General features: G+C 49.4%; 1 protein-coding gene across 2 annotated transcripts in view; it reads left to right on the top strand.

Moving 5' to 3' along the window:
• The window catches only part of KLHL12 (kelch like family member 12), an 88,088-nt gene that overhangs the window by 54,416 nt on the left and 8,179 nt on the right, over positions 1 to 25,493 (top strand). Inside the window, exons 8-11 of one of the 2 annotated variants that reach the window (XM_024192823.3) lie at positions 560 to 718; positions 1,743 to 1,841; positions 19,789 to 19,975; positions 20,549 to 24,106. In XM_024192823.3, coding sequence (XP_024048591.1) covers positions 560 to 718; positions 1,743 to 1,841; positions 19,789 to 19,975; positions 20,549 to 20,675 — 572 coding nt within the window. In that variant the 3' untranslated portion in view covers positions 20,676 to 24,106. Of the gene's footprint in view, positions 1 to 559; positions 719 to 1,742; positions 1,842 to 19,788; positions 19,976 to 20,548; positions 24,107 to 25,493 lie in introns of those variants that run through there. The other variant, XM_026655099.2, reaches the window with a different exon arrangement.

Genomic DNA, 25,493 nt, shown 5'->3' on the forward strand with positions numbered 1-25,493 from the left:
GGGGGGGGGGGGGGGGGGGGGGGGGGGGGGGGGGGGGGGGGGGCGGTAATAGAAGCCTATATAAGAAAAAGACCCAAAAATCAGGACTGTCCCTATAAAATCGGGACATCTGGTCACCCTAGTGCTAACAGATTGGCCCTGTTCCCCCTCTCTTGGCTGGGAGCACCTTCAGGGGCCTGTATTGATTCATTTGCTGCAGTTTAACATGTTTTTAAACATTCGATGAAATGTCATTTGCAGTGAACAATTTGAATATAACCAATAGATATTTTTCAATAGAACTGTATGAGGGAATATAGCTAAGGAAGGCCTTTGGGCTGGGATTTATGCAGCGGGTTTCAAGCATAGTGTGTTGCATCTTTTAAGTACTCATTCTAAGGAAGTGCTGATGTAACATCAATGAATGGCAGTGTCCAAGTGACCCTAGGCCTCTTCTATGCACAGGGACACACATACATGGTGTGCATGAAATAATATAAAGGGTGGGAAGTGCTGGAGAGGGAAGGGCATGTGTGTGTATTCATGTCTTTCTGAATCTGCTCCCCGTATTATGTTGCAGATATGATCTACGTTTCTGGTGGTTTTGATGGAAGCCGGCGTCACACCAGTATGGAAAGATATGACCCAAATATTGATCAATGGAGTATGCTGGGAGACATGCAAACAGCTCGGGAAGGAGCAGGACTGGTTGTAGCTAATGGTGTTATCTACTGCCTCGGTAGGTGACCTTAGGATCCATCAGCATTCTGCAAGTATTAGTGTTCCACCCAGAATTCAGGGCAGATACCATCTATAACGGGCTCCTGGGATGTATTTAGAATACAGCCTAAAAGAGAATCCCAGTTGTTGTATACTTCGCTCTCCTGAGATATTGGGTAGCTTAGTCAGCAGACAGATTTCTCACATAGTCACTGCTGAGGAGACATTTTGATGGCTTGTACTGAAGCCATGGGAGGTGTGCTGGGCCACGTGCCAGCTGAGATATGAGGAAGTTTGGGGGATGTGTGCTGGCTGGAATGTGCAGGCTATGGGATAACTAGTTCCTGGGAGTAGCTTTGGCTATGGTGCCATTGGAACATGGAAAGGCTGGAGTGGCCTGTCCTGAGCTGCTTGTGTTCCAGCTCCTCTCTCTGGAGGCTGGAAGGCCCCAGCTGCCCATACTGAATGTTGTGAGTCCCAGATGGACAATGGTCTTAAACTCTTAAATGAACTCATTCTTTGGATGCTTCTCCAGGGCCCTTGGTCAAGGCAGCGCCATGGCTTTGTTTTCTGACCACCCTCGTCATGGTCCTATTCTAGGGGAATCTCATGTCTCACGCAGTCCGCTACGTTTTCACTTACTGCTTCATCCTAGGTTCCCCTAACCTTCCCTTGCTCCCTTCTTCTCCTTGCCCTCTGGGCTGGTAGCACAGTGTTCTTCCCCTGCTGAGGCAGTGTGACATGGCCACTCTGTGTACAATTTCCTGAAAACGTTGCAATGGCTGCCTGTGCCTTCCACCTCAGGTCATCCCCAGCCCCTGCTGTCTGTGGCCTCCAGAACTTTGATCCCTGCCTGGTGCAGGCTAGATTCTATGTTTGCTTTTGTTCAGCCTTGCGAGGCGCTGTGAGTAGTGTTGCTCACACTGCCAAGGAGTCACTAAGCCAGAGCCATCTGGGATGGAGCAGACACAGGCATTGCAATGTTCTCTTTGCAGAAACAGTGATCGAGATTGAACCCACTGTTTGTTCCCATGTTGTTTCAGGTGGCTATGATGGGCTGAACATCCTGAACTCTGTAGAGAGGTATGACCCTCACACTGGACACTGGACAAATGTCACCCCAATGGCCACCAAGCGCTCAGGTGAGAACTCTGATATGCAGGGTGCACTGCTAGATTGAATAGAGCAATGATTTCTGGCCTGCCTTCATATCCTGGAGGCCATCGTATATCTGCTGGCCTGTGGGGCTTAGCACTGTTATAGATGCACAGCAATCCTAGCAGCAGTCCTTACGCAGCCCTGGGTGACCATTGACTTAGCTCCACAGAGAGGCTTTTCTTGCTGTCTCCAGTATAGCCCTGATGCCAACGGGACAGTGTTGTTCCCAAACGACGGGTCAGGATATGCCCTGGCCAGCAGTGCTCCTCTGTCTCTATCAGGCACTCAGCACCCTAACTTCAGAATGCCTCCCACGAATTAAAAAGATCAGCAGTGCACTTTCTTCCTTTCTGGTCACCAAAAGCCAATCTTAGGGGTCTGATGGGTTTTATATTTGGTTTGCTTTTTAGTTTTTTTAAAGTGACCACAAAGGTGCTAGTGTGGGAGAACCTGAGTGAAAAGAGGGGGGTCGCATTCAGCTTTGAATACGATGAGGTTAGTTGTCATTCTGATTTCATCTTGCAGTAAGTTTCCATGGTTTTTCTCCATCTGCTATGAAGATTCTGTCTTCCATAGTCACTAACCCTCCTCAGTGGCTGACCATTTCATTGTCCAATTCAGTGTAGCCATTGGAGGGTGTCATGGTCACAGAGACACAGATACTTGGGCCAGTTCCATGCAGAGAATCAGGACAGTGACGGGGGAGGGATAGTTCAGTGGTTTGAGCATTGGCCTGCTAATCCCAGGGTTGTGAGTTCAATTCTTGAGGGGGCCACATAGGGATCTGGGGCAAAATCAGTACTCGGTCCTGCTAGTGAAGGCAGGGGGCTGGACTCAATGACCTTTCAGGGTCCCTTCCAATTCTATGAAATAGGTATATCTCCATATATTATTTTATTATTCAATGAGGAGCCAGTGCAGAAAGCAGTGTTTCATGGAGATGTGTTCCTAGTGGCCTGTGTTGTTGAGCAGCTGGGCTGCTGAGTTTATTGTGGGCACTAACTACAATAGTTGTATGGTAGTGCACACTAGAGTTCAGGATGTATTCCTGCGTCCATTCAACTTCCCTTCTCATTTTTTGAAAACAATTCATTTGGGACTGAAATCATTCATCTTCTTGGTACTTACGCTCTACGAATATGTGTAGATTATTACCATGTGATTCTGTTCTCCCTACTTAGTCAGATTAGACCGTTCTAGCTCTTCTAATCATTCCTAGTACATTGATCCCTCCAGCCCCCCAATCATGTTGCTGCTTTTCTTTGAACTCCCTCCAGTTTGTCATCATGCCCAAAAGGAGCATTATAAAATATTTTCTATAAAGTCTAGGAAACGAAATAGCCAAAACCTTTGGTCAAGTGACACATAAGCTTGTGAAGTGAAAAATTAAGAACTGATGTACCAGTAGGTACTTCTTTAACAAAATAACCCTTACAAAGCAAGAAGTTCTCAAGCTAATGTTCCATAAACAGTCTTGCCGCCAGCTTTCCTGCACAGTTCATGCATACAGACCATTAAACAGAAACCTTCTCCGTGAGGAGCCTCAAAACAACCAGAACTCTGCCTTACTAAAACAAATAAACATCATCCATTCAGTGCATAGATTCTCTCAAAATTACACCTAAACATTTTAACACATTACTTTTATTCGTGCAAAGTTTATAAAAAGCCTGTCTTTTCATTCAGCCATATACAGTCTACAAAATCAAACTAGCTATTCAAGACCATTTGCATGTCTTAGGTTTTTTAATAGCACCCTTCATAGTAGAAATCTTTCCCTACTGAGGGAAATAATTCTATATTCCCATATTTAGAAAATGATCATTAGAGACAAAGCTACTGAATACATTAAAATTAATTCTTACACCAAATCATAAAATGTATCCATTACACAGGAGCTATTCATGTCTCAGTGAATGAGCCAAATTGCTCAGACAGAACATGTGATGTCCATGTTCAGCTTCATTAAAGTGAAAGGAAAAACAATCATTGATTTCAGTGGAATTTGGATCTGACTATAAAATGTTAGGGAACACAAAGCTTGGGTCAGAGTAAAGGTTTGGGTGCTGGTCACATTTTTGTTTCCAGACTGGGTATTACGGTTGGTATCAGAATTGTTTATATAACTTTAACTTACAATTTCCACATGTTTTAACATGTTAACGTATTTACAGATGTGCTTGATGATATATCTTCCCTTGAACTGCTCTTAGCAACATTAAATGTAATTTACTGGAGTCTATTGTTAATTACTGTATTATTGGGTAACTAATATATAAAGTGAAATCTTGTACAAGAGATCACTATTTATTAGGCAGCTTTCTGTCTTGAGACCACCCCAAAATACCCTTAAATGTATCAAGCAGTTAACTCACGCAATTAACTCAAAAAAATTAATTGTGATTAAAAAAATTAATCACGATTAATCACAGGTTTAATCGCACTGTTAAACACTAGAATACCAATTGAAATGTATGAAATATTTTGGATGTTTTTTCCTACATTTTCATATAGTATTCTGTGTTGTAATTGAAATCAAAGTGTTTATTATTCTTGATTACAAATATTTGCACTGTAAAAGATAAACAAAAGAAATAGTATTTTTCAATTCACCTCATACAAGTACTGTAGTGCAATCTCTGTGTGGTGAAAGTGCAACTTACAAATGTAGATTTTTTGTTGTTGTTACATAACTGCAGTCAAAAACAAAACTGTGTAAAACTTCAGAGCCTACAAGTCCAGTCAGTCCTACTTCTTCAACCAATGGCTAAGACAAACAAGTTTATTTACATTTAAAGGAGATGATGCTGCCCTCTTCTTATTTACAATGTCAACAGAAAGTGAGAACAGGCATTTCCATGGCACTTTTGTAACAGGCATTGCAAGGTATTTACGTGCCAGATATGCTAAACATGAGTATGCCCCTTCATGCTTTGGCCACCATTCTAGAGGACATGCTTCCATGCTGATGATGCTCATTAAAAAAATAATGCGTTCATTAAATTTGTGACTCAGCTCCTTGGGGGAGAATTTTATGTCTCCAGCTCTGTTATACCCGCATTCTGCCTTATATTTCATGTTATAGCAAGCACGGATGATGACCCAGCACATGTTGTTCATTTTAAGAACACTTTCACTGCAGACTTGACAAAACGCAAAGAAAGTACCAGTGTGAGATTTCAAAAGATAGCTACATCACTCCACCCAAGGTTTAAGAATCTGAAGTGCCTTCCAAAATCTGAGAGGGATGAGGTGTGGCACATGGTTTCAGAAGTTTTAAAAGATCAACAGTCCGATGAGGAAACTACAGAACCCAAAGCACCAAAAAAGAAAATCAACCTTCTGCTGGTGGCATCTGACTCAGATAATGAAAATGAACATGCATCAGTCCACACTGCTTTGGATTGTTATCGAGCAGAACCCATCATCTGCATGGACGCATGTCCCCTGGAATGGTGTTTGAATCATGAAGGGACATATGAATCTTTAGCGCATCTGGCACGTAAATATCTTGCAATGCTGGCTACAACCGTGCCATGAGAACGCCTGTTCTCATTTTCAGGTGACATTGTAAACAAGAAGCGGGCAGCATTATCTCCTGTAAATGTAAACAAACTTGTTTGTCTGAGCGATTGGCTGTACGAGAAGTAGGACTGAGTGGACTTGCAGGCTCTAAAGCTTTACACTGTTTTATTTTTGAATGCAGTTATTTTTTGTACATAATTCTATATTTGTAAGTTCAGCTTTCATGATAGAGATTGCACTACAGTATTTGTATTAGGTGAATTGAAAAATACTATTTCTTTTGTTTTTTACAGTGCAAGTACTTGTAATCAAAAATAAATATAAAGTGAACACTGTAAACTTTGTATTCTGTGTTATAATTGAAATCAATATATTTGAAAATGTAGAAAACATTCCAAAAAATTAAATAAATGGTATTCTATTATTGTTTAACAATGCAATTAATTGTGCGATTGATTTTTTTAATCGCTTGACAGCCCTAGGATCAAGTATAATTTGCTCCACTATGGGATAGCTTGGAAGGGAATACTGGTTCTTCTTCAAGTGCTTGCTCATGTCGATTCCATTTTAGGTGTGCATGCATCCACGTGCACAGTTGTCATAGATTTCTGCTTTAGTGGTATCTGTAGGGCTGGCTCTGGTGCCTTCTGGAGTGGCCCTCCCATGCGGCAGTATATCAGGCACCGCCGGCCCTGTGCCCTCTCAGTTCCTTCTTACCACCCGTGACAGTTGATTGAGCGCCTTGTCTTGCTTCGCAAGAACAGTAGCGGTTTATCCATTGAGTTGCTTGTTGTGGTTGTACATAGTTTCATAGTTAATTAGCTAATAGTGTTAGTCAAGAGATTCACCCAGTGGGACTTTGCCCCAAGCAGAGCATGCCCCGCTTCCCCAGCTTTAAGCCATGTGCGTCATGCTGCAGGTCGATGCCGATCAGCGATCCGCACGATAGTTATCTTAAATGTCTGGAAGAGGGCCATCGCAAGGACAGGTGCCGCATCTGTAAGCACTTTCGCCCGCGGACTCAGAAAGAGTGGGATATCTGCTTGAGGGCATTATTGATGGAGGCTGCTCTTCGTCCGGCGTCAGAACACTCCACCACGGCACCTACATCCAGCACTTCGGCCTCTGCACGCAGCGCACCGCCGTGCCGACCTGAAGAAGAAGCTGAAGAAACAGAGCCCCTCAGCACTGAAGGACAGAGGAGCATCAGGCAAAGGACCTCTGTCAGGCCATGTGCCTACTACGGGGAGTCACAGGGGTACCACAGAGGTTGGACCCACCAGCCCCACCAAGGCCCCCCACCCTCACCCCGGGCAGCGGCAAGGGTTCTCAGCCTGTGATGGGGCTCGTGGTGCCAAAAGCAGTCTCAGTGGCCAAGGAGCAAGGCTGACCAACTCTGCAGGTGCCACGCCAGGTGACCGATACGGATCCACTTGTGGCACCAAAGGGGAAGGCCACCAAGGTGCTGCAGCATAGACTGGCGGAACACCCCAGGTCGCCGGATCATAGATGCAAGTCCTCCTCGCTGCGAACTTGGGACCCGGCACCATACCCTAGCTCGCCAGCCAGACGGCCGAGATCTCTGTCGAGATCCCCCTTACTAGGTGGGGGACTCTGGACTCATGGCGCCGCTTCCCATACTGCCAGTACTGATGACCGTCCAGCCATAGATCACCTATACGCTGAACACCCTCTCCCAGAAGGTCTCCTTGTTGTCAGTCCCCATCCTGTAGGGCTCGCTCAGGGTCTCGACATCGGTCACGCTCGCCCGGGTACAGCTCCCCCAGCAGGCGGCGCGACTCCTCGTCACACCGTTGTTCGCCTACCAGGGTCAGTAGACCGACTCAGGCCACAATGGCTCCGCCGTGGTCACCGGAGGGGCAGTGGTCGGATTGGACCACGACTTCTCAGCCTGTCACCGAGGCGGGGTGACTCCCCTCCGACGCGGGAGACAGGCGGCACAGGCTGCGGTGCCAACACAGCAGGATCCATGCCCCTCCACCCCCAGTGGCAGTCCTGGAATCCATGGGGGGTGCCAGTGATGTCGGTCCAGTACTCCCAGCCCTCCCTGGCCACATCAGACAAACCGGCCAAGGTGCAGCCAGTGCCACAATCGGAGCACAGCACCGCGGCGGAGGCGGAACCCGCACCCCGTACTCTGGTGCCGAAGAAGCCCTCCCCCAATAAAGAAGGGGGTGACACCATCCCTCAGGCCACTCAATCGTCATCGTTATCCCTGGACGAGGCGGTGGTCAGACCTTCCCACAACAGCAGTCCCCTGGACGATTTTAAGGAGCACCAGGCCCTCCTTAAACGTGTGATAGAGAATCTGGGCTTACAAATCGAAGAGGTTGCTGAAGTGTCATCTCGACCACCACACCAGCAAAAATTGCATTGCCCATCCATCCAGGGTTGGTCAAACTAGCCAAATCGATGTGGCAAATGCCCTCATCTATTCCACCAAAATCCTAAAAAGCGGAAAAGAAATACTATGTCCTACAAAGGGCTTTGAGTATCTGTATACTCCTCCCGCCGCGGCATCACTGGTCGTGTCTGCAGTGAATGAAAGGGACAGACAGGGCCATCCCAGCGGAACCCCAAAAATAGAGGCCAAGAGACTCGACCTATTTGGGAGAAAAGTTTATTCAACGGCCAGCTTACAGTTTAGGGTCTCTAACCACCAGGCCCTGCTGGGACGTTATAACTTTAACCTGTGGAAGTCCCTTAATAAGTTCACGGGGGCCCTCCCACAGGATCGTGCCCATGAGTTCGCCGCATTGGTGAGCAAAGGCATGGCGGTGGCCCTTGGAGTCCTCCAGATGGCCTGGATGCGATGGGCTCAGCTGCCAGGGTGGTCGTGTTGGTGGTGGCCATGCAACACAGCTCTTGGTTGCAGGCTTCTGGGATGTCTCAGGAGATGCAGACCACGATACAGGACCTGCCATTTGAGGGTTCGGGGCTCTTTTCTGAGCTGACTCTAGGCTCCTGAGCCACCCTCCGTTCCCTGGGTCTGCACACCCCTCAGCTGTCCAGGAAGACGTTCTGCCCTCTGCCTCCTCCTCAGACGCAGTCTAGGTCCTGGGGGGCTCCCAGGTCTGGCTCCTACAGGAGAAAGAACAAGGACAAAGCGCCTAAGAGACACTACCCATCCTCTTCCCGTCCACCTGCTCAACCTGATCCTCCCAGAAGTCAGGGAGGCCAGAAGCAGTCATTTTGAGGGTGCGCTTGAGGACCCCAGCCACTGTACTGGATCCAACCCTCCCTTTCCTCAACTGCCTCCGTGTCACCTTGGACCGATGGTGCTAGATACGGTTTCTTCTGGCTATACCCTGCAGTTTACAGCTGACCACCCCTCCCACTTCTCCCTTGTCCCTCTTCAGGGACCCTTCTCACGACGTGGAAGGCAGAGGATTCTACTCCTGCTACTTCCTATTTCCGAAGGTAAAAGGAAGCCTCAGACCCACATGCGTCACCTCAACAAGTCGCTCCAGAAGTTGAAGTTCCACATGGTCTCCCTGGCCTCCATCATCCCCTCCCTGGATCCAGGAGACTGGTACGCCGCCCTCGATTTAAAGGACGCATACTTCCATATTTCCATCTTCCCGGGGCACCGGTGCTTCCTCCGCTTCATGTTGGGAGGGCGCCATTTCCAGTTTACGGCGATGCCCTTTGGTCTTTCGTCGGCCCCGAGGATATTCATAAAATGTATAGCACCAGTGGCTGCTTACCTGAGGCTTTGGGGAGTCCAAATATACCCATACCTCGACGACTGGTTGATAAAGGGCTGGTCTCCGGGTCAGGTGCAGAGGCATCTCAACCTGGTCTGTTCCACCTGTCGCGACCTGGGATTTATAATAAATGAGACAAAGTAAACCTTAATCCCGGTACAACACATAGAGTTCTTCGGAGCGGTCCTCGACTTCACTTGGGCCAGGGCTTTCCTCCCTGAGACTCAGTTCCAGGCCATGTTGGACCTTATCGCAGGCCTGCAGGCCCACCCACTCACCACCACCCACACGTGCCTGAGGCTGCTGGGCCACATGGCAGCATGTACTTGCATGGTCTGGCATGCACGACTCGGCCTCAGATCTGTTCAGTGTGGCTGGTGTCAGTCTATGTCCCCAACTGGCACAGCATGAACCGGGTGGTCAGGATTCTGGACAGCGTCCTGGCGTCCCTCATCTGGTGGCAGGATCCCGCGTTGGTGTTGGAAGGTGTTTCCTTTGCAGCCCCATTCTCGTCGGTGACCCCTGTCTCCGACGCCTTGGACCTGGGCTGGGGAGCCCACCTCGGCAATCTTAACACTCAAGGCCATTGGTCCAGTCAAGATTGTTTCCTTCATATCAATGTCAGGGAACTCAGGAAGTCTGACTGGCCTGCCAGGCCTTTCTACCTCATATAGAAGACAGGGTGGTACAGGTCCTGACGGACAACACGGCTACAGTTTTCTGTATCAACAGGCAGGGCGGAGCCAGGTCGTTGGCCCTTTGCCAGGAAACCCTCTGGCTCTGGGACTTCTGTCTACAGTACAATATCCATCTTGTAGCCGCTCACCTTCCGGGGTCCAAGAACCCGTTGGCTGATCGCCTCAGCAGGACGTTCTTTTCTCGCCACAAGTGGTCCCTTCATCCAGAGGTGGTCAGCTCCATCTTCCACAGGTGGGGAATTCCCCAGGTGGACTTGTTTGCTTCCAGGCAGAACAGGAAGTACCATGTCTTCTGCTCAATTGGGGGCATGGACAGAGGAGCCCTGTCTGACGTCTTTCTAGTCCCATGGTCGGGGGCTTTGATGTACACCTTCCCTCCGGTACCGTTGCTTCCCAGGATTCTCATGAAGATCAGACAGGACAGGGCGACAACACTGGTTCAGCACCCTCCTAGGCCTCAGTAGCAACCCTGTTCCAGCTACCGCTCAGGTCGGACATGTTGTCCCAGAACCACAGCAGTCTTCTGCACCCCAACCTGCCAGCACTACATCTGACAGCCTGGCTGCTGCATGGTTAAACGCACAGGAGCAGCAGTGCTCGGCAGAGGTTCAGCATGTTCTGTTGGGAAGCAGGAAGCCCTCCACCAGAGCGAACTATGTGGCCAAGTGGAGACAGTTCACCTGTTGGATTGCGGACAAAGCTGTTCATCCCGAGCGGGCTTCACTGTAGCTTATTCTGGACTACCTCCTGCATCTCAAGCTCCAGGACTTGTCCCTCTCATTGATCAAGGTCCATCTAGCGGTCATCTCGGCCTTCCACCCGCAGTTACAGAGTAGGTCTGTTTTTGCTCAGGATATCGTGACCAGATTCCTTAAAGGCTTGGAGTGCCTCTACCCACAAGTCAGAGACACTGTCCCTCCGTGAGACTTGAATCTGGTGCTGTCTCAGCTCAAGGGTCCTCCCTTTGAGCCCTTGGCTTCCTGTTCTCTCCTCTCCTCGAAGGTCGCGTTCCTGGTTGCAGTGATGTCGGCCTGCTGGGTATCTGAGATTCAGGTGCTCACCTCGGAGCTGCCGTACACGGTCTTCTACAAGGACAAGGTCCAGCTAAGGCCGCACCTGGCTTTTCTTCCTAAAGTAGTCTCTGTTTCATTGGAGCCAGGATATTTACTTACTGGTCTTCTTTCCAAAGCCGCATAAGTCAGAAGAGGATCGCAGGCTACATGCCGTAGACATTAGGAGGGCTCTAACCTTCTATGTGGACAGGACCAAGTCATTCCGTAAGTCGATGCAATTGTTCGTCACAGTGGCTGACAGGATGAAAAGTCGCCCAGTATCCACTCAAAGAATTTCTTCTTGGATCACTGCCTGCATTCGCTTCTGCTATGACCAAGCGAAGGTGCCATCCCCGGCGATTGTCACCGCCCACTCTACCAGGGTGCAGGCCTCTTTGGCAGCCTTTCTGGCCCATGTGCCTATCCAGGGCATCTGTAGAGCAGCCACATGGTTGTCTGTCCACACTTTTACATCTCACTATGCGCTGACCCAGCAGGCCTGGGACAATGCTGGCTTCGGTAGGGCAGTACTGCAAGCCGCTAAGCTGTGAACTCTGAGCCCATCTCTGTTGATACTGCTTGTGAGTCACCTACAATGGAATCAACATGAGCAAGCACTCGAAGAAAAAACAGTTACCTACCTTTCGTAACTGTTGTTCTTCAAGATGTGGTGTTCATGTCCATTCCATTTCCCACCCTCTCACCCCTCTTTCGGAGTTGCTGGCAAGAAGGAACTGAGAGGGTGCCGGGCCGGCGGCACCTGATATACCGCTGCATGGGAGCGCCACTCTAAGGGGCGCCACAGCTGTCCCTACGGATATCGCTAAGGCAGAAATTTCCGACAACTGTGCATGTGGGCGCATGCACACCTAGAATGGAAATGAGCCACTCATCTCGAAGAACAACAGTTACAAAAGGTAGGTGATTGTTTTTTACTCTCCCACACAATCGTCTGGCACAATGGAACTTTCAGCAATAAGAGTAAAGCTCATCTCTGCAGGAGACAGAACTCTTGTCTGGGGTAGCCTGAGACTATGGAACAAACTCCCCCAGGAACTTAGACTATCAAAAACCTCACCACTTTTTGCAAGTTCTTTTCCCTTGCTTTCTGTACTATAAACACATAGCAACAGGTATACCTATATTTAAAAACAATAGATGCTACCAACCCAAGACACCCCACTTCATGTGCTTCTCCATATGGGGAGAAAATGAGAGAATAAACAACACGTGACAGATATATAGTCACATGGCTTAATGCATTATGGGAAAGCTCTTGGACACTATGGTGGTGAGTGCAGTATAAAACAATAGAGTATAGAATAGAATCCCAGGGTAGCTGGATGTTTCTGTGAAGATGATCAGCAGTAAAATAGTTTATAGTGTTGACTGTAACAAGGTGGCAGTATTTACAACCCTGACTAGAGATACAGATTCAGACTGGAAATAAGACATACATTTTTAACAGATAATTAACCATTGGAACAACTGACCAAGGGTCATGGTAGATTCTCCATCACTGACCATTTTTAAATCAAGAAGGGATGTTTTTAACTGATGTGCTCTAGGAATTCTTTTGGGGACGTTCTTTGGCCTGTGTTCTACAGGAGGTCAGACTAGATGATCACAGTGGTCCTTTCTGGCCTTGGAATCTATGAATCTATGCAGGGCTCAGCTGTTAACCTGCACTCTTAGCAGGATTTAGAACCCTGCATAAAGCTACTGAGCACATTCTGCTTGCTCAGTGTGGTAGGTGCTTCACAGCTGCACCAGATCTGAAAGGTAGTGTGGCTAGGAACAGTCAGGCTGGGAAAGAGTTTAGGGTGAGGTTTATTTTCAGTTGTTTGAGTTACCAGTAAACCACATCCCAGGGAAAGGGTAACTTTGACCTTATCCAGTAGGTATGGTCATTTTGGAGCAAGGTGGGCTTTTAATTCCGCTTTGCTTCAGTGCCACCACATCACCGAGGTTGATGACAGCAGCCTTCATGTCCTTAGAGCCAGATATTGCCTGGCTGTATGTAGAAGGTCTAAGAGGGATAGGGGTAAAGGAATTCCACCCCCAGCTTGGTGCAGAGCAGTGGCCTTCTCCCCACTACAGCCAATGAGCTGAGTAGCAGCCAGAGATGAATGCATTCACTGTGCAGGGGTTAGACCTATGTGTGCATATTAATAGATCTGCTCATTTGTACGGCCACCAAACTACTCCTCTGTACTGAGTCCCCCAGCATGGCCTCCCACACACACTCAGTAGAATCACGGCAGTTCCATTGGGTTTAAACCTTTCTGCACCCTTGAGTTGGGTGAGCATGTTTAGAGCTATTGCTTCAGCTCTGTCTGCAGCCTGAACCCAGTGCCCTGCCCCTTCCCCATGCATATTGCCCAAACTGTCCACTAAAAGCAGAGAAATCCAATTGTTGTTCTTCTATCGATTCCAATTAGGTGTGCGCGCGCTGCATGCACGGCCATCGGAGAACTTTTACCCTAGCAACACCCAGTGGGTCGACCGTGGAGCCCCCTAGAGTGGCACCTTCATGGCGCTGGATATATACCCTGGCCGACCCAGCGCCCCCTCAGTTCCTTCTTACCGCCCGTGACGGTCGTTGGAACTGTGGAGCTCGGCTTTGCTGCTCTCCACTCTCCCTAGCATTATTCCTCTGAACAGTGTTAATAGTTTGTTAATAGTTTATAGTTAGTATAATTATAGAGTTTTTATATAGTTATAGTGTAAATAGTTCTATTTAGCGGGTTAGCAGGGATCTTCCCTCCTCCCCACCGGTAGCTTGGGCTCATGCCGAAGGCTCCGGGCTTTAAACCCTGCGTGTCCTGCTCCAAGCCCATGCCAACAGGCGACCCCCATGACTCTTCCCTAAAGTGTCTGGGGGAATCTCATCAGACCAAGAAGTACAGGATCTGCAAAGGTTTTCAGCCCTGGACTAAAAAGGAGCGGGACTTTCGTTTGTGACAGTTTCTCGTGGAGGTAGCTCTTAGCCATCAACCTCCAGCACCGCGCCAAGACCTGGCACCGAGTGCTTCGGTGCGCAGCACCCCGGCGGCAACAGTAGGAACTGCACCGCGGTCAGACTCTGATAGAGACCCGCGGCACCGGCGTTCCCTGGCACCGCAGCCGGCATCATGGGTCCAGCACCGCTCGCATTCACCTGGTCAGAAGCGGCACCATAGACCAGAAAAGGCTGGCCCACCTCAACAGACGCCAGCCTCCCTGGACCCGCCCTCGGCGCCGCGTCCCGTAGAAGAGCGACCGGGGCACAAGTGCCGACTTCGGCAGCATTGACTCTGGCACCGAGAGAGGAGCCGTTGAGTCCGGTGAGTCTGGACTCCCCGATGCGTAGCGTGGTTGAAGTCCAGTTGCTATCGACTCCAGACACATTTGCGGCTGCAAGGGATCTGATTGCTATGACAGCGTCGGCATCCCCTCAGCAGAGAAAGGCACCGGTTCCTGCTTGTGTGGTCCCATCCCGGGGCAAGCCGGCCCTTATCCACCTGGCACTGTCGATTGAGCCATGGCACCGATCCCGCTCTTGGCACCGTTCCTGCTCCCGACACCGCTCGCAGTCCCGACGTCGCTCGCAGTCACGGCGCCGCTCTCCTTCGTGGCGCCGGTCGTACTCGCGGCACTGATCAGACTCCCAGCACCGGTCTCGGCACCGCTCTGTACACCAGTCACCGTCCAGGAACTGATCTCAGTCCAGACGCCACTCCCAATGACTATCACCGTCGAGGTCTAGGTCCAGATCTCAGCACCGGTCCAGACCCCGGCACTGATCTAGGTCACGGCACCTCTCCCCATCGCGGTGTCACTCTCCATCTTCGCCGTACCAATCTCCATCGCATTGACGCGAGTCGGCGCAGACCCGCTCGGCACCACCGTGGCCATTGCGCTCCGCCTCTCATTCGACAGAGTCGGACGCAGGGTCGCGTCTATCCGACCGCCGCCACTTGGATCACAGCCATCTGAACTCAGGGGCTGCTCATTGGCAGGCGCAGGGACAAGGTCCGGTCCAAGGGTCTACTCAATGGCCCTTTTGGACGCCCTGGGCGTACCACCAGGCCCAGGGTGCTCCGTCAGGGGCTTCTCGTTCAGCCCCCTCTGAGCCACGGGTGCCAGAGGCCACCGTCAGCCGTCTTGCTCCTGGGGACATGGAAACTGGGGCAGTGTCCATCCAGACCCTCTTCCAACCCCGCTTCCAGGTCTGGACGCTGAGATCGCGGACTCAGGACTCTGAGACACAGCTGACCAAGAGGGCCCAGATGATCCTCTTCCTCCTGCGGCCTCCACCTCACCTGATGAGGCAGTGGCACACACTGCTATTTCGGGTCCCCCACAATAAACCACTATGCCCACCAGGACCTCTTACGTAGGGTGGCATGGAATATGAACCTCCAAGCGGAGGAGGTTCTAGAGGTGGAGGACCCTGTGGTTGACATTTTGTCTGCAGAGGCTCCATCTAGGGTGGCCCTACCGCTCATCCGGACTATTCAGACCACGGCCAGAACAATCTGGCAAATACCCGCGTCCATTCCTCCAACTGCTAAAGGGGTGGAGTGGAAGTACTTCGTCCCCTCCAAAGAATATGACTATCTGTACACACATCCACAGCCCTGTTCACTGGTGGTGGCCTCAGTGAATGAGAAGGAGTGCAAGCCCCAGCACCCAAATCAAAACAGGCCAAACGCCTCGATTTATTTGGGCACAAAATGTACTCCTTGGGTGGTCTTCAGCTCCAGATCGCAAACCAGCAGGCACTCCTGAGCTGATACAACTATAACTCTTGGAACTCCATGTTAAAGTTCAAGAAGCTGGTTCCTTCGGAGTCCAGAGAGGAGTTTGGGGCCTTGGTGGAAGAGGGCAAGACAGTGGTGAGGACCTCATTACAGGCCTCGTTGAACACCGTAGACTCTGCTGCTTGGACCCTCTCTTCAGGCATTGCAGTGAGACGTATATCTTGGCTGCAAGCTTCCGGCTTACCACCGGAGCTTCAGCAAACATTACAGTATCTCCCCTTTGATGGAGAGGTCCTGTTTTCAGACAAAACTGACTCAAGGCTTCAGAGCCTCAAGGACTCAAGGGCCATAATGTGATCGCTGGGGATGCACACACCGGCTACCCAGTGGAAGCCATTTAAGCCTCAGCCCCAACGCTCCTATCCCCCTCCTCGGCCGAGGCAGGACTTCTATAGGAGGCGGGGGCGCAATACCAGGAGGAAACCCTCCAACCACCAACCTGACCAAGGCCCTTCCAAGCCCTCAGCGGGCCCTAAGCAAAACTTTGGAAGTGATGCTCGAGGATGATGTACCGAACCTCGGTCAGGATCGTACCCCACCCTTCCTGAATTGTTTATCCTGTTTCCACCGTGCTTGGTCCCGTATAGCCATGGACCGTTGGGTTCTTCACACGGTGGAAAGGGGATACTCTCTGCAATTTTCTTTCTCCCCACCCTGTCCCTCTTCAGGGACCCTTCTCACGAGCAACTCCTCGTTCAGGAGGTTCAAACACTCCTATCCATGGGGGCGATCGAGGAGGTTCCAAGGGAGCTAAGGGACAAGGGGTTTTACTCCCGTTACTTCCTAATACCCAAGGCAAAGGGCGGGCTTCGGCCTATTCTGGACCTGCGCGGACTCAACAAATTCATGGTAAAGTTGAAGTTCCGCATGGTCTCCTTGGGTACCATTATACCTTCCCTGGATCCTGGAGACTGGTACGCCGCCCTCGACATGAAGGACGCATATTTCCACATAGCAATCCATCCGGCACACAGACACTTCCTCCGCTTTGTGGTCAACCGCGAACACTACCTGTTCATGGTCCTTCCGTTCGGCCTTTCCACGGCCCGCCGGGTGTTCACCAAATGTATGGCAATTGTGGCTGCCTCCCTTCGTTGGAGACGGATACAGGTATACCCGTATCTCGACGACTAGCTCATCCAAGGTCGCACCAAAGAACAGGTGCAATCCCACGTTCAAGTGGTCATGGACACGTTTTCTCCATTACGTCTTCTCATCAATGCGGCGAAGTCGACTCTAGAACCAACCCAGAGAATAGAATTCATCGGGGCGATCCTAGATTCCATGCATGCCCAAGCCCTCCTGCCGGACGCGCTTTCCCACACTCTGACGGGCCTCATCTGGAGCCTTCAAAGCTTCCTAACCTTGACGGCAAGAACATGCCTGAGTCTCCTGGGTCATATGGCTTCCTGCACACGTGACCAGACATGCCAGACTTCGGCTCTGACCGCTTCAGGCCTGGCAGGCATCTGTCTACCGTCCAGGTCAAGACAGCCTGAACCTGGTGGTCACTGTTCCGGAAAGGGTCCTGGCCTCCCTCCAATGGTGGCTAGACCCAAGGGTGGTATGCAAAGGAGTCCCCTTCCACACCCCTCAGCCCTCCTTGTCCCTCGTCACGGATCCGTCAGCCTTGGTATGGGGCGCCCACCTCGGGGACATCCAGATGCAAGGTCTATGGGCCCCATCCAATCTCTCTCTCCATATCAATGTACGGGAGCTGATGGAGGTGTGTCTTGCATGCCAAGGCTTTTGGGAGCAGTTGCATGGTCATTGTGTGGTGGTCCTCACAGACAACACCATGGCTGTGTTCTGCATCAACAAGCAAGGGGGGCTCGTTCCTCCCCCCTCTGTCAAGAGGCCATTCGACTCTGGGAGTTCTGCATAGCCCATTCTATTCACCTGGTGGCGTTGTTTCTCCCAGGGGTCCAGAACACGTTGGTGGACCACCTCAGCAGGTCCTTCCAATCCCATGAGTGGTCAGTCCACCCGGATGTCATCCACCCCATCTTCCTAACGTGGGGGTTTCCCCAGGTCGACCTGTTTGCCTCGCGCAGCAACCGGAAGTCCCGGCGTTTTGCTCCCTCCAGGGCCGCTCCCCGGGCTTGCTCACAGACGCCTTCCTACTCCCGTGGACAAGCAGGTTGTTGTACGCCTTCCCACTGTTTCCCCTTGTACACAAGGTCCCGATCAAGGCACGCAGGGACAGATCACGACTGATTCTGGTCGCCCCAGCATGGCCCAGGCAGAATTGGTACACCACGCTGTTAGAGATCTCGGTGGACACCCCGATTCCGCTGCCTCTCTTTCTGGACCTGATCATGCAGGATCGCACCCCAACCTGCGGTCCCTCCACCTCACGGCATGGATGCTGCATGGCTGAGCCACTCTGAACTTCTCTGTTCTCGTTTGGTGCAGCAGGTCCTGTTGAGCAGCAGGAAATCTTCCACTCAGGCTACGTATATGGCTAAATAGAAGCGATTCTCATGCTGGTGCTCTCTCCATGATACGCTTCCCCTCCAAGCGTCCATGCCTCTCATTCTAGACTATCTCCTGGACCTGAAACAGCAGGGCTTGGCGATATCATCCATCAGAGTTCACCTGGCAGCCATCTCAGCTTTCCACCCGGGAGCGAATGGGCGATCTGTCTCCGCCAACCCCATGGTTGGTAGGTTCCTCAAGGGCCTGGACCGTCTATATCCACAAGTACAGCAGCCTGTACCCACATGGGACCTCAACTTGGTCCTCTCCAGACTTATGGGACCCCCGTTTGAACCTTTGGCCACATGTTCCCTTTTGTACCTCTCTTGGAAAACAGCTTTCCTCGTTGCAATCATTTCACGAGGTGTGTCTCTGAGCTCAAGGCTCTTACATCAGAACCACCTTACACGATCTTCCATACGGATAAGGTGCAGCTATGACCTCACCCTGCCTTTCTTCCCAAGTTGGTATCGACTTTTCATATCAACGAGGTATCTTCCTCCCGGTTTTCTTCCCAAAACCTCACGCCAATAGTCAGGAACAACAGCTTCACTCCCTCGATGTTCGTAGGACTCTTGTCTTCTACACAGAACATATGAAACCATTCCGGAAAACAACGCAGCTCTTCGTCGCTGTAGCAGACCGGATGAAGGGTCTTCCAGTCTCCTAGCTCATCTCTTCTTGGATCATGTCATGTATTCGTGCTTGCTATGATCTGGCCGAGATCCCGACCCCCAATCTCACCGCTCACTCCACGAGGGCTCAAGCCTCGTCGGTAGCCTTCCTGGCCCAGGTGCCAATCCAGGAGATCTGCAGAGCTGCTACTTGGTCTTTAGTGCATACGTTCGCCTCACACTATGCCATCGTTAGACAAGCCAGAGACAATGCAGCATTTGGTAGGGCGATCCTACAATCCGCGGTACTTCACTCCGACCCCACCGCCTAGGTAAGGCTTGGGAGTCACCTAATTGGAATCGATATGAGCAAGCACTCGAAGAAGAAAAGACGGTTACTCACCTTTAATAATAATATCATATATGGAGATATACCTATCTCATAGAACTGGAAGGGACCTTGAAAGGTCATTGAGTCCAGTCCCCTGCCTTCACTAGCAGGACCAAGTACTATCCTTGACAGGGTTTTGTTGTTTTGTTTTTTTTCCCCCCAGATCCCTAAATGGTCCCCACAAGGATTGAACTCACAACCCTGGGTTTAGCAGGCCAGTGCTCAAACCACTGAGCTATCCCTCCTCCTTTGTAACTGTTGTTCTTCGAGATGTGTTGCTCGTATCCATTCCAAACCTGCCCTCCTTCCCCTCTGTCGGAGTAGCCGGTAAGAAGGAACTGAGGGGGCGCTGGGTCGGCCAGGGTATATATCCAGCGCCATGAAGGCGCCACTCCAGGGGGCTCCACGGCCGACCCACCGGTCTCCTTTGAGGTAAGAACAATCAGGAAACACTTCAACCCTAACAAGCTATTTTGCAGAAAGTTGAAGCAAGTAAGAAATGTCCTTTCTGTCCCTGTAAGTGCAGTAGCACCCATGCCATAGAGCTGCAGTTATGGGGAGAGTGCTCCATCCAGCCTACCTGCAGTGATAATCGTGTGCTGGTCGCTGTTGCTCAGCGTAACTCCCCTTCCCCTTCCAGGAGCAGGAGTAGCGTTGTTGAACGATCACATTTACGTTGTTGGTGGGTTTGATGGGACAGCGCATCTCTCCTCTGTGGAAGCCTATAACGTTCGCACTGATTCCTGGACTACTGTGACAAGTATGACAACGCCTCGTTGCTACGTGGGTGCCACCATGCTGAGGGGACGGCTGTATGCAATAGCTGGGTAAGAAGGGTGGGTCTTGCTGCTCTTTGAAGGGTTGTCTACACTGGGAACTTGTTTGGTGGTAGGAAAGGAGTCCTCTAACATGCTGCTAAACAAGACTTAATCCTTAGTGCAGACGCGGACAGCCATGTTTAAAACGTATTAGCAGGGAATGTCCAACCCAGGCTGGGGGAGGGGGAGTGGCTTGTTGTCACTAAGCAAAGTAATAGCCAGCAAGTGAGTTTAGTGCAGTGGCTGCAGATCCTGCGGTAGAGCTTCAAAACAGGGGCTCTCCATGTATTTCCCTTTTGGCGCACCCAAAGAATGACAGGCCATGGTGTCACCATAGTGAGTTAAACAAGCAGCGCCACATGCTGGGACGCTGCTGAGCTGGCCAGGGAGATGGTGGGAGAGGTGCTCTGGAACTGCTGTGCTGATCTTATTTCAGCCCTCCTTCCCTGTGCACAGAGCTTTAGCAGCATTTTGGGCCTTCAAACGCCCAGGGTAACTCCTTAAGCTCCCACCCAGGGCTCCGTACTCCCCTCTCTCTCTCTCAGAAATCATTGCTCACCTGTAGCCCTCTGTCCTTTGCAGGTATGATGGCAACTCGCTGCTGAGCAGCATTGAGTGCTACGATCCCATCATTGACAGCTGGGAAGTGGTGACCTCACTGGGTACACAGCGTTGTGATGCTGGTGTTTGTGTCCTTCGGGAGAAGTGACTTTGGAGAAGCCCAGGTGAGAGAAACTCCTTGAGAAGGACAGGCTGAAGGAGGAGAGTCTCACGTGATTTGCAGGGACTGTTCCTGATAGCTGGGGATGCAGGGACTGCAGGCACTAGTGCAGCATTCTTTGTGTGCTGCTTGAAATACGTTGTGTGGACAAAGACATCACCCCAGCAGCCACTTGAAATCAAGAGCTCTGTGTGAAGCTAGAAAAAGGTACTTGGGTGGGTCAGGAGAAATTGCATCCTCTGCCAACCTGCCATCCCAACAGCTAACTTTATCAACACAGCAGATATGCTTGGAGCTTTGCCTGGTCAGACAGCCTAATGAATGTTTAGGAAGATACGTACTTACAGCTGATCTGACAGTCACCTCTGCACCTGCAGTCCTTGCAGGGTCACTGGGAGCTCTGAGCTGCCTGCGTGTTTGAGGGTGGAATCCAAACTGTTCTTGATGTGCCAGCTTCAGATTCTCATACAAACTAAATGTTTAAAGCTAAGTGTTCCATGTACCAAGTGCACTTCCATGCAGATGATTGCCAGTGTGTGCTACACTGGAGCTACATCTGCAGGTTATACATGGACCTGTGTACAAAGGACAGAAATCGCACACTAATGCTTTCAACTACTGAGACCCAGATGCAGCGGGGGAGGAGAAGGGTCTGGCACTCCAGGTAATAGTGGAGGAGGGAGAAGCAGAGATTGGGGTGTTGGCAAGACTGCAGTATCCCAGTCTGCCTACTGGAAACAGACTGGAAGAGGTGAGGAGAATAATGTGTTTAACATGGTCGCATTTTCTTCAAGAAGATTGATGGACTTGTCTTGGGAGTGAGAGCTTTTTCTGGCAGCAGAAACCTCACTCTGCTGCTCACCACAACCCTGTGAGTGTTTGTCATCGTGCAGAACAGTGGAACCAGCGGATTCCTTGGTGACTGAGACATGGGAGGGTAGACAAGACTCAGGATCAATTTAGAACGTACATGTACTACTGAATAAGAACCATTCCCTGCCTCGAGACACAAGGCATCTAGAACTGGCACTTCAAACCCCTTTCATGCCTTTACTCTCAGCTATTTACTTCCTTGGCTCCTAACACCTCGTCTTCTCACACCCATAATGCTGTGTGCAAAACATACAGTCCAAGCTCCACAGCTGAAGCTGCAAATAATGCAGCTTCATCCATTGGCTTGCTAGACTGTCCTCCCCTTCAGCCCATCTTACATCTTTGGTGCTCTCTGCTCAAGGATCAGAAGCCTCAGTCACTCCTGCCAAGCCTCCCACAATGTCTGGGTTTTGGGTGGTGCTGCTCTCTGTGTGTGCTATTGATTCTGTGCTTCAGGGATGGAGTGGGACCAGGGACACAGTAGAAGGAGTTAATGATGCACTTTCAGCCAACACTCTGAATTCCTCCATTTGTTCCTATCACATGTTTTGTGTTTCATTTCCTATGTATTTTTTTTAGTGAAAGTATCAAAAATAAAATACCTGTAGGAGTTTGTTCTCTGCCCTCTAGTCATGCATTTAAGGGCTATGTTGGGGATACACCTGTATGGTTGCCTTAAAAGACCCTCATTAGACCAGTTAGTCATTCATGTTGAAGTTCTCTTTAGCTGTGACTTTTTGACCTGCAGTTTACAAGCCTGGGTGGGTGGTTCTTAATAGATGTGTCCTGTCCATTGTGGTCAGTGTTACAAACATCTTTTGGGGATAGGAGGTCTAGAAGAATTTGCTGCTGCCAAATCGATTTGAGGCCAATTTAGGAGGATTCAGGAAAGGATTGGACATTTATGTGATTCATGGAACATCCAATCTAGATGGAGATAGCGAAATGTGTTACTTTTGAGCTAGGGGTGAGGCACAGCTTGTTGTGTGTTGTAGAGCCTGAAAATAGCAGCTCGTATTTGCTTTCTTGCCAATGGTGTAATTGCAAAATACCCTCAGTACCTCCCTCCCCACCCTCACCAAATCCTTCAGTGATCCTAGTCCTGGGTTGAGAGCGCTCTTGCAATCCCCTAGCTTGTGACTTAGTCCCCTTCCAAACATCCTCTCCTCATGTTTTCTGGATTTTAAACATGCAGGTTTCCTGCAGTGCTGACCCTCTCTGCATCAAGGGGAGAGCAGGGGTACTGGCTGGACCACTCTCTAGCCCTCTTCCTAAGCCATGAGTATATGAGGAACTGCCTTGCTGATGAAGTGTGAGCTCCCATGTAGGAATAAGATCCAAACAGGAGCCCTATCCAGTACTCACTGGGAAGCACTAACTATTTCCATAACTGCATGCAGGACCCCAGAGCAGTAAATAGGAAATGGCCTAAGCCAAACCTCCTATGGCATGAGGAGAGAGACTTCTGAGAGTTCCCAGGTTATAATCACAGCAAAGGGGTGGTGGTCTACACTCGAAGCATGCAGCAGCTCCTCTGACCTTTCTTGGGTCAGCTTCCATGCAGAGGCCTTTTGTGCTGCTTTCTAACATCAGGCCCCAGGCTTCCACCTCCAGTTTCCCTATTGTCCAGCCACCCACCAGTGATGGTGGTCAATGCTTGGTTCTGCTGACTTCGTTCCATTCCAATGAATGAAATAACAGGGCCTAAACCAGGTTATAGCAGGGCTTGGCCCTGTCCACAGTGCCATGGGGACCTTTCTAGGAAGAGCTGTATTGTAAAGGTTGTATTTGCTGGAGGGGCATGGCATTGCTAAATATATCACAAACAAAAGAAATCCTAACAATAATCTAAGCTGATTAGTGATGGAGATGGTAAAATTGTATATATTGATTGAGAAAAGGCAGAAGTGCTCAATAAATATTTCTTTTGTGTTTCGAAAGAAGCTAGATGATGTTTTCACACCTTACAGTGATAATGAAATACTCTGTTCCAACAGCAACTAGGGAGGATGTTAAACAGCAGCTGTTAAAGTTAAGTATTCTTAAATCAGCAAACTGGATAACTTGCACCCAAGAGTTTTAAGAGAATTGGCTGAGGAGTTCTCTTGACCACTGATGTGGAATTTTTAAAATCTTGGACTGTTCCAGAAGTTTCAGAGGACTGCTTAAAAACAACAACAACAAAAAGGCAATGTAGTATCAGGGTTTTAAAAGGGTAAATGGGACAACCCAGGTAACTCTAATGTGGTTAGCCTAACATCGATCCCTGGTAAAATAATGGAAAAGCTGAGGTTGGATGCAGTCAGTAAACAATTAAAGAATGGCAGCATAATTCAGGCCATTCAGTATGGTTTTGTGGAAAATAGATCTTGCCAAGCAAACCTGATACTGCTTTTGGATGAAATTACAAATTTGGTTGATAAAGGTAAGTGTGATATATTTAGACTCATGTTTTTGACTGGCTACTGTATGGAATTCCGATTTAAAAATAGCACTGTACAAAATCAAAGCAGCACATACTAAATGGATTAAAAACTAGCTGGACAAGGTGGGTGTTGTGGAAAAATGACCACGCGTTGTGTTTGGATCAGAATCGCCTGAGGCCTTTTTATTTTCATGCATGCATGGGGGGTACCAGTGAACTAGCAATCCCCCTGATTACAGAATTTTGCACAGTTTATATAGCATAAAACCACAATTATGTAATACATACTTTCTTATCAGCATTATTACCATATTTGGAATACACTCTCCATAAAAGGAATATAGCTTAGCAAGCTTTCCTGTTTTTCACAGTCTGCCTTATTGCGGTTTCTAAGCTTTCCTGTTTTTCACAATCTATCCTACTGCGATTTCTAGACTTCCCCAAAACCGTCAATGCAGCACTATGAATCATAGGCCTTATAATTATAGATAATTCTGCTTTTATACTTTTCTGTCTACCCTTCTCCTTTTACTTCCCCCCACCCTTTTCTCCTTCCTCCAGTCCACAGATACAGTTCATCTGACCCTACATACAGTTTACTTGACCAAAGTTTAGGCCTTATGGCTATTTTTCCTCCACAATTCCCCCCTTTGGCGCTTCCAGCGCCACCCTTGGCCTAAACTTCCACATTCATGAGCCCTCTAATTTCTGTCTTTTCCTTTTCTCTTATCTCATCCCAACTTTTATCATAAACCTCATTAACAATCATTAAGGCCACTTGCTCCCTTGCAGTGGGCCTAGCAGAGAAATTACAGGCACAGCAATATCCCTTACAACAGCAATAGCAAAAACACAATCCTAAAACAAGCAAACCCAATACAACAGTCAATCCACCTATAGCAACAACATGGTGTGGTTCGTATATAATTTTGGTCACTGCACACAGCATGTCTCGACTAGTGCACAAGGAAGACAGTCGATAGGCTGTCTGAAAGGCACCTTTTTCTATCTGATATACATTTTTAAGGATATGAATTTGTCCCTATAAATCAGAAAATATTTTTTTGGACCTCAGGTATCAATGAAAGCAGATTTTGGAAACGGTCTGGTACCAGGGTTGTCCAGTTAAAGGGCATTTTATACCTGAGAGTTGATTGCAAATTTTTATCCAAAGGCCAATAAATAACATGGTTGCCTGCAGTCATAGTAAGGTTAAAATGGGCGTTGTGTATAATATGGGCCTTAACAAATACACAGCTGTTATTAGCCTGGAAGATCATGACTCCTGTCAGGAAGGTTCCCAGTCCCTTACCTTCCCAACAAACATTGTTATGGACAGTGACAACTTTCCCCGGCTTGAGTTTACATATACATTGAAGCTGTGGGGTTCTAATGGCCAGAGTGTCCATTGATTCCCCAATCCAATCCAAATATTGGGTGTTATTTCAGGGGCACCGACTATAAATTGGCTAGGTAAACCAGGTGGTTTTATTTCCCATATGTCTTAG

The sequence above is a fragment of the Terrapene carolina genome, unplaced genomic scaffold (genome assembly GCF_002925995.2).
Source record: "Terrapene carolina triunguis isolate 2854851 unplaced genomic scaffold, T_m_triunguis-2.0 Scaffold195, whole genome shotgun sequence".
In the NCBI taxonomy this organism is placed as follows: domain Eukaryota; kingdom Metazoa; phylum Chordata; order Testudines; family Emydidae; genus Terrapene; species Terrapene triunguis.